Source organism: Arachis stenosperma, chromosome 1, assembly GCF_014773155.1.
Source record: "Arachis stenosperma cultivar V10309 chromosome 1, arast.V10309.gnm1.PFL2, whole genome shotgun sequence".
Lineage (NCBI taxonomy): Eukaryota > Viridiplantae > Streptophyta > Magnoliopsida > Fabales > Fabaceae > Arachis > Arachis stenosperma.
In genome coordinates, this window is record NC_080377.1 from 132,995,608 (window position 1) to 133,005,986 (window position 10,379).

At 30.8% G+C, this 10,379-nt stretch overlaps 1 protein-coding gene across 1 annotated transcript; it reads right to left on the reverse strand.

The window, feature by feature from the left end:
- Nucleotides 1–279: 279 nt before the first annotated feature.
- On the reverse strand, nt 280–4,578 carry LOC130935186 (putative GPI-anchored protein pfl2). The gene is made up of 3 exons (XM_057864791.1): nt 2,900–4,578; nt 2,110–2,376; nt 280–610 (listed from the first exon to the last, which is right to left on the reverse strand). The coding sequence occupies exons 1-3, from the start codon at nt 4,576–4,578 to the stop codon at nt 280–282; spliced, it is 2,277 nt and encodes a 758-aa protein (XP_057720774.1).
- Between the last annotated feature and the right edge of the window lie 5,801 nt (nt 4,579–10,379).

Sequence of the window (10,379 nt, forward strand, 5' to 3'; positions counted from 1 at the left end):
TTGGTGATAGGATATGCGTATGTTCCATTGACAACCAGACCCAAATTGGGTGCACTGTGCAACATACTTCAATTGGTCACTCTCTAGTATCTTATACTCCACAGCCCTCCTAATGCTAAACATCTTAACTGCATAATAACTTTCTTCTTATTTTCATACAGTTGCCCAATCTCAAGTCATTGCTCTGAGATTCAATGTGAAAAAGTGATCTGGCCGATCATATGGTTTAGAAATGGTAGGCTATGTTAGCTCAATTTGTGTGTCACTGAAGTAGTTCATCTATTCCTCCTTCTCATCTAAAATTTTTGTTAGTTCAGCTTCAACATCTTCATCGTCATCAGAGTTAACTTGATAGGGATCCATCATCGGGTCTCTAATAGCAGAACTCTCATGATTTTCAATATCAACTTGCATCATACCATCATTAGAATCCTCGACATTTGACCCCTGTTTGTAATGACCTAGTTTTTTGCAAAACGGAGCTTCTCGACAGTTTAATGAAGGAAACACATCTGCTATATTATCAAGCACCTCAATATTCATTATTATCATGTCATCACTAAGTAAGAACTTCTTTTGAGGCAAGCTTGACAACGCAGTCACAAAAAACCTAGTTTTTAAGCCGCATCAGTTAGGAGTTTTAGATTATGGTTTCCGTAGTTAGTCTCAATTTGACGAGTCGGACTCGATTCATGAGAGAAGAGAAATAGTAATAGTAATATATATATATTAGAGGTACTTGAATAATATTATAATATTATTTGATATATTTTAGTGAAAACAGGAGATCAGTTTAACCAGGTTCACAGTCTTCTGGTGCAGCTTAACACCAGTACTCTTTGATGACTTTAGTAATGCTAATATCTCATCATATACCTTATATTCTCATGTTAATCATGTTACTAGTGTCATCTATACTAATAGCTCAAATATTAATCTTTAGAAATATTGTTAAGTGTGTGTTATAATATATCTAATTTTAGTAACTATACACCTGAGATATCTTAATATTATTTTAACCATCGTCCAAAGCCACCAATCATAAAACCTTCCACTATCTCGTTGGAAGCAATTTTACAATACCAAAAAAAATAAAAAAGAGGATTATCACCTTCCACCATCTCTTAAGTCGTACTTTAAAGACTTTGGGGTAGTGGGAAGACAAGACTTTGCTTGTTGCACAGGTCGGGTTGGTTGCGGGTCAAAGACCCATATTTCGATCAAGTCGGGTTGGTAGATCTATAATCCTATTAGATTGGACCTCTAGGATTAATGGGTTCTTCTTAGAATGATCCAACCTTTACTGAGTCCGCGATCCTAAATTATTTGAATTAGGGTACGAACAATTTTTTTATCAACGTAGTCCCAATAACACGTTCGTATGCAATCCTTTTCGTGTTAGCTCATATGGGGATATTGAGGCAATGGTTGCTGTGAATCAAAATCATCTTTAGGTAATTTTGTGCAATGTTGGCTTTGGAATGTGATATTCTAATGAAAATCAATCTGAACATTTCTTTTCATCAAATAAGAATTACATTACACGGTCAAATATTTTCAAATTTTTTGTGCTATTTCAAACGATTGACATTAAATACAGAAATGTATTTCCTCGCCTGCGGGGAGGCGCGGGTCAACTGCTAGTTCCCCTTAATGGTTGGAACCATTTTTTCAGTTTTCATGTATAAGCTAGCTATCTTATCTGCAGTGTTTTCAAATTTGGAGTCCATTAAATTATATTTCGTTTCTTCTTTATTATTTAGTTTCTCTTTACATAAGAGGCATTTCAACAACTCAACAAGAAGTTTAGAGAGCATGCAATACAATTATGCACAACCTCACCAATGGAGTTCCTAAACACTCCTGATTAATAGTACAATCATGAACTAACAACCCTATATACAATGCTAAAATCAGTGAAATTCATCTCTGATTTTCTCAACTAAGATGTACAACATACTAGCTAAGGCTACTCTGCAATGCTAGTGAATTTAAACTAGCTTGGACAAGATTAGAATAGAAGAATAGTATATGGTATTGGCAAGAAGAAGCCACCAAGAACTTTGGAATATTAATTACTTTTAACGACAACAACATAGGAAGAAAGACAGCCATCCTCCTCCTCCTGCTTTAGGAGGGTTCTTTATGGTTTGTGGATTTGAGGAGTTATCTTCAACTACATTTGGTGCTTCTTGTTTCTTTTGATTCTCCTCCTCAGCATCCCTAGATGCTTTCATTGGCTTTGGTGATTGATAAAATGCATTTGATGTTTGTTGTTGTTGTTGCTGCTTCCCCTTAGCATCGTTACTTGCCACAGTTTTATCTGCATTCTCATCAGTGCTCTTAGATGCTACATTTTGATCTTGATCGGTTGATCTTCACATTGAACCCAAAAAAGAAAAAAGAGTGTCAGCTCATTTCTCTACAATCTCCATAGGAATTTCAGAATAAAAGTTTTTGTTAATAATACTTATTTCTCTTAAAGATAAGTATGGCACCATTTTGTTGTACAAAAAGATTTGCAACATCAATTTAGTCACCAAAATATATACATTTCTAAAAATTCATGTACTAGTGTCAAATTCATTAATTTATTTGATGTCAGGTGCATCTTTTAAGATCAAAGTCTGTCAAATATCTTTTTCATGGAATAACCATTGTCAATAATCTTCCAAAACACAAATCAATGTGAATATATTGTTCAGGGAATAAACTGATGTCAAATATACATTTTTCAAACGAATAAACTAATATTAGAAATCTTTCATGGACTAATTTGATGTCACATATCCCATATATCTTTAAAGAACTTAATAGCTAGTTTAGTTTTTCCTAATTCATGTAGTGAATCAAACCACATTTACACATAACAAATAAGTAGTTAGTGGACAATACTTACAATTGAGAAGCAGTAGCAGCAGCAACAACAGGTGTGTTCTTACTCTTTTTGCCCCGTTTAGTAGCATTTGGTTTGTTTTGACAAGTTTCCATTATAACCTCTCTCATTGTCTCAATAGCCATTTCACTTACTCCTGCACTCTCTTCATGTATTTCAGCAGCTCTTTGGCTTATATCATTGAATTTACTCGGCGTTTGCAGTGGCAGTGGTGGTGGTTGAGGTTGACTTGGTGAGGCAAGAGGTGAGGCAAGAGGTGAGGCAAGAGGAGTATCAATCCAAAAATCATTTCTGCTCAAACAAGCCAATTCATGTGAGAAGCTCATGTTTCCCATGTGAATGCTGAAAAGTGATTCATTGGAGGCAAGACTCCAATCTGCTTGGGCATTTGTGGTGTTCTTAGCAAACACATGTGGTGGAAATACATAAGACGAGCTAGCATCGATGCTTAAATCTGGCCGCTCCATTACTTGCCCTGCAGGCTTTTGTATTTCTAGTTCTAACCCTTTGTTCATTGAGCCAAATTCATCATTTGAAGCTGCAGCTGATGATTCTGGTTGTGTGTGATTATCATCATCATTGTCATCATCATCACTAGAGTCTGAAGTGTCTACATTGGTTTTTTTATTGGTGGCATTTGTAGAAACTTGGTTTGGTTCTTCGCTAGAAGATTTAGGACCTTGACATGTGCCTTTCAAGGGATCATTCCTTGGTGATGATGGTTCAGATGTGGATAATACATGGCATGTGCTAGAACTATCACTATTCTTGAAGCTCTTATTATTACCTTCTATAATGTTATTGTTTGAACCATTCTGCTGCAAGGAGTTTTGGGATGGTAATGATGATGAAGGGGTACTTGAATTGTTTGTAGAAACTTGGTTTGGTTCTTGGCTAGAAGATTTAGTACTTTGATCTATGGCTTTTAAGGGATCATTCCTTGATGATAATGGTTCACGTGTGGAAGATATATGGCATGTGCTAGAACTGTCAATATTCTTGAAGCTCTTCTTGTTATTACCTTCTATAATATCATTTTTTGACTCATTCAGAAAGGGGTTTTGGGATTGTAATGATGAAGAGGTGCTTGAATTGTTTGTAGAAACTTGGTTCGGTTCTTGGCTAGAAGATCTACAACCATGGTCTGTGGCTTTTAAGGGATCATTCCTTGGTGATAATGATTCAGCTGTAAGTGATAAATGGCATGTTCTGGAACTATCACTATTCTTGAAGCTCTTATTATTATTACCTTCTGTAATGTCATCTTTTGAATCATTCAAAAAGGGGTTTTCGGATTGTAATGACAATGATGAAGGGGTGCTTGAATTGTTTGTAGAAACTTGGTTTGATTCTTGACTAGAAGATTTAGAACCTTTATCTGTGCCTTTTAAGGGATCATTCCTTAGTGATGATGATTCAGATGTGGATGATAAATGACATGTGCTAGAACTACCAATGTTCTTGAAGCTCATATTATTATTACCTTCTACAATGTCATTTTTTGAATCATTCTGTACCAAGGGATTTTGGGATTGTAATGATGATGATGAAGGGGTGCTTGAATTGTTTGTGCTTCCATGTCCTTGTTCTGTTACTACAGTTTCTTTACGCAAATCACCTTTATTTGTGGGAGGATCAGTACTCCAAACAGAATTGAATTTATCATAACTCGTAGCTTCCATACCTAAACAGCTTGATGTGATTCAGGCCCCTGAGTTACTCTGCAAAACCAGAATCATAACATCAAACACCTTGAAGGCATAATCTTAACCATAGTTTTTTTTCTCTTCTCTTCTAAGCAAAATGCAGAGAATCAGAACTAATAAAATGCATGCACAATTGTAAATGTTCAGCTTCAACAAATAAGTTTATGAATCTTTGCCAAACCTGGAATTCAACACGGTATATATGCTTATCAATACTTCACAAAAGTTTGGAAAAATAGCTTCCTATGCAAACAAATCCAAAGCAATGATTGAAGTTTTCATGCCATGCATAAGCAAAACATTTAGTTACAAAATAAATAATGAAACAGAGAGAAATGAGAACATTACATATTGAAGACTAAATAATATGAATTTTGTTTCCAGAAAGATCTAGAGAGACTGCAGAGTTGAAGGCCGCCACGGCTGAAATTCGACTAAGCCGGATATGGCCTAGAAATCAGCAGTCTCATTGCCTCTTCTACTAACTAACTAACAAAAAAAGAAGGTAGTTAAGAATTTCAACAGCATGACAGATGTGCAAAAAATGGCTTTCCACAAATATAGCCGTTGCATCCTCTGATTCTTTCCCTTCTTATTTTTTTCTCCTAACTGAAAAAGTTGCGCGTATGTTTTTTTTTCCCTCCTAACTAACAAACTTTGGTTTATGCATAACTAACGCCAAATAGTAACCGTTTAATCTTATCATTTTTTTTTTCAAGTATTTTTCTTCCCAAAATGGACATGGGAATCAGGATAGATGCAGTATTAATTTACAATTTCAGTTAAATAATTCATGATAAACATACAAGTCTAATTTATACAAACCGTTAATATAAAATTGTTTACGCTAACATCCAGGTATGAAATAAATTTTGGAAATATTTTCTATTTTTCAATTTATACATACTAAAACAATCCGAAGCTGGTTATTTGGCCTTCCAATAACAACTTAGCGGAGACTTAGATACTATCATGTCTTTTAAAGAAAATAACTCTCTTTAAATCTTATTATACTATTCTCTAATCTATCTATTTATATTACGTAAAAGCTCATAACAAAGTTATTCTATATTTAAGTTTGACACATAAATTACTTATAATTTTATCACGTCAATATATTGTTATAATTTATAAATATCATTTTATTATAAAATTAAATATATCTCATTTTAACCTTAATTCTTGTAACGATTCCTACAACAATTAGTAAAGTGGTCCTTCCAACTATATTCAATTTATATTTTGTAACGATCCTCATAATAATTAGTAAGATGACTTCCTATAGCTAAAATATTCTTTTAATAATGTTAAATATCTTTTTAATTATTCAATTCATATGTTATAAAATACATAATTTACATGCATGCACACATTAGAGGCAATCTTTGGAGTAGGTTATTATAAAATTTTATTTCCTTGCTACACTATAAAAAATAATTACATTTTATTACGGATTTGAGCATTTACTTTAAATTTTAAACTTTTTAGTATTTACTTTAATTTAATGGTTTTAAATACAAATTAAAAACACAAATAACTATAATAATAATGTTAGATAAAATTACAACTTAGCTTATATTCAGTCTTTATAACGTTAATTTATGATAAATGATAATCAAAATAAGAAAATAAATAATAATGTTATATAAAGTTATTAATAAATATACTCAAAAAGTAATTCACATTTATAAGATCATCAAAAGTAATAATAGTTAACTTAAAAAATTAACTTTTGAATTCTTTCACGTGGTCATTCAATGTTATTTCATTTTAGTATTTATGTTCTATTAGAATGAAAAATAAAATCCATTTAATTTGTACTTACAAAATAGTTGATAATATAAGGGTAATGCTAGGTAGCAAAAAAATAATTACAATATAGAAATATCATGTAAAAAATTTCATTCTCTTGATAAGCAAGTGACATACACTTCCTTATCACTTATCTTCTTTATCACCTATCATTTTGCTGCATATTTAGAGTCATTAATGTTCTTTCCAAAATTAATTTCAGTTTCTCTCAAATCAAATCTCTAACATCTCTCAGTCACATTATTATCCATTAAATGCAATAATTCTCTGCAAAAATTATGAAAGTTAAATAATTAAAAAATTTTAACAACTTTTACTATACAACTTATATTTTACATATAGACTATTAAAAAATAAAAAATAAAAAATAAAATATAAAATATAAACAAAAATTTAAAAATAATTTTTTAAAAATAATTATTAACTCGTCATATTAAAATCAATAAATAAGCATACATATGAATATTAAAAAAATATTAAAATAATTAAAATCACGACCTACTAGTGCACATATGAGATAATTTGAAGAATACAATAAGACGTATAGTTTAAAATTTGATAATATTAATTATAAAAATTTATTAATTATAGACATCATGGGTATAAAATTATGAATATTATGAGTATAAATTATGGATGTTATTAATATGAAATTATATATGTTATGTGGATAAATTTATAGATGTTATGAGTAAATTTATCAATTGAATAAATTAATTTAAGAATTTGACATTTTTTTAAATTCAATTATGATAAAATTTAAAAATATCTGTGTTAACTTAATAGTTACTTATGCAATAACTAAAAAATGATACGTGTATGATTGTAATATCTAATAAACATGGATTTAATTTTTAGATGTTAGTTGTATGTAATTATGGATGTTATGTATATAAACGTATGAATGTTATGTGTATGAACATAGTAGTACAATATAATTATAAATACACATAAAAACACAAAAAAATCGGTTTATTACCATACCTCATCAAAACTAGTTAAAAATGATTTCTTGTAAAATTTTTTGGTTTATACACTATTGTGCTTGCAATGGTGTTATTCTTGTGATTTTTGAATGAATATGATTGAATTAACATAAAGTATATATTAGGATAGGTTTCATGTTTCAAATCTCCAATAATTGATGATAAATACCATAACGAACAAAGAATTAATTACAATTATTTAATGTAATTGATATTATAATTACCGTTTTTAAATATAATTATTATTAATCTTTATTGTATTTTTATATATATAAATCAAATTATAAAAAGGAATATTAAGTATTGATTACAATAATACCTAATAAAAAGGGATATGATTTTATAATTAATATCATTAATAAGTAGATTTAATAAGAACGGTGATAAGTAGAATGATAAGAGAGTGGGATAAAAAATAAAACTGATATTAAATGATATAAATGAAGTGAATTATGGAAAGTTTTGGCTAATTATGGCTGAAAAATTTTGGTTACCAAACTTTTTCCATAATATAAATACGTAGCTTGAATTTTAAAAAAAAAATTAGTAAAGATAACATTAGAGATTACAAATAACTATCTTGTATAAAGTCATCGAATGTAAATTTTACTACAAGAAAAATGTTGAGTATCGTCAAATTTAACGTCGGACGTTAACGGTAAATTTTTTGCCGGATTTGACAATAATGCATCAATCATCACCCTAAAATATTACCGTCGGAACAACATATTTGACAGTAATGTTCACGGTAATATTTAGAGGGAAAAGAAGAAATTTTTGGCGCGCCACTACCGGCAGGACAATTCGACGATAACAATGTTTAGTGAAACGCTGCATTTTGAACACACAGAAAACGTTACTGTCGGATGAATTCGACGGTAACTCCGACGATAATAATGCCCTAAATGAAAGTGCGAACACCGTTTCTCCCAATTCGAATTTCACACTTTCTCTCTTCATCTTTACCCTCTCTCTCATATCATCACCACCACCTCAGTTCTCTGCCCCACTCCCGTTGCCGCCGAGAACACCGTCGTCGTCAGTCTCTCCCCGACACCGTTATCCCTTTACAAATACCCCCTTTTTCTTTTCCTTCTTTCCCTGCCTCTCTCTCTCCTTTGCCGTCACCACCATCCGCCGCCACAGCAACTTCAGCGACTACCATTGCAACATCCACGTATTTCCTTATTTCTTGCTCTATTCTTCATTACAGGTTCTTGAACAACTCTTTTAATTTTCACTTCCTTTAATTGTAGTTTAATGTAGTTTAGGTTTGAGTAGAATTTCAATATTAATTATGAATCAGTTTTGAAGTTAGTTCAGTTTAATTTTCTACTTTTAGTGGATTTAGGTTGATTAAGTTAGGTTAGATTTAATACATTAGGTTTGGAATACTTGAAATATTTGGACTTGTCTAATTATGTTAATTTTTGCATTGATGACTGTTTTGCTGATAAATTATTGTTAAAATTGTTAGATAATTTTTTAATTTTAGTTTAATTTATTTTATGCTTGAGTAGAATTAGAATTTTAATTTTAAATCAGTTTCAAAAGTTAGTTCAGTTTAGTTTTCTAATATTAATGTATTTCGGTTGATTAAGTTATGTTTGATTCAATACATTAGATTTTGAATGCTTGAAGTGTTTGGAATTGTCTAATTGTGTTAATTGCTGCGTTACTATTTTGCTAAGAAATTGTTACTGAGATTGTTAGATAATTTGTTGGTTTTAGTTTAATTTAATTTAGATTTGAGAAGAATTAGAATTTTACTTTTGAATTAGTTTCAAAGTTAGTTCAGTTTAGTTTTTTAATTTCAGTGTATTTCGGTTGATTAAGTTATGTTTGACTCGCCACATTAGATTTTGAATGTTTGAAGTGTTTGAAATTGTCTAATTATGTTAATTGTTGCATTCATGACTATTTTGCTGAAAAATTGTTGCTGAGATTGTTTGATAATTTGATATATGCAGACATGACGATAGGAAGAGGTGTTGCATATTGGTGCGGTATTTTACAACCCACACTACTAACCGGCAAGTGCACCGGGTCGTACCAAGTAATACCTTATGTGAGTAAAGGTCGATCCCACGAGGATTGATGGATCAAGCAACAATAGCGTTTGATAGGTTTAGTTAGACAAGCAAAAATTGATTTTGAGATGTTCAAAAGGTTTAAGTTCGAACACAGAATATCAAAAGGATAGACAAATAAATAAGTTGGGAATAAAATATTGAGAAAATAGTTAAGGTTTCAGAGTTATCTATTTTTCAGATTAACTTTTATTACTAACTAATTTAATCATGCAAGATATAATTTCATGGCAAATTATATGTGACTAGACCCTAATTCCTTAGACCTTCCTAGTCTCCTCTAAAATTCATTAACTGTCAATTCCTTAGTCAATTAATTCCAATTAGGGGGTGATGATCAATTTCTAGTTTATATGCCAAAAGAATCCTAATTATCCACAAATAAAGGGATTATATGTCACGTATCCCATTAAATACAAACAATTAAAAATTCAGTAAAATATGTTTCCAGACTGTTGTTCAAGTAAAGAGCTTTTCCAAGTTTTACAAGAACTCAATTAGAACATGGGTCATACTTCCGTTCCACCCAATATTCATAAAATTAAGAGCGAAAACAATTATTGAAATAAAAATCAAAACATGAATAAATTAGAAAGATCAAACGAATTAATCCATTACAAATAGACAGATCTCCTAACCTTAACAGTGGAGGATTAGTTGTTCATGGAATGTAGAATGTAAATTTGTATAGAATTCCCTAATGGAATCCCCCTAATGTAATGTGTTTAATAGAAGAGAAGTCTTGATGATTAGATTTTTGACGGTTTAGAATTTCACTAATAAAATCTCGTTGTAAAGTATAGTTTCTAAACCAAACAATAATCCTTTCATACAAAAAGTTGTTTGTCACTAGTACAAACCCCTAAAATTTATAAACCGAAGTATTCAA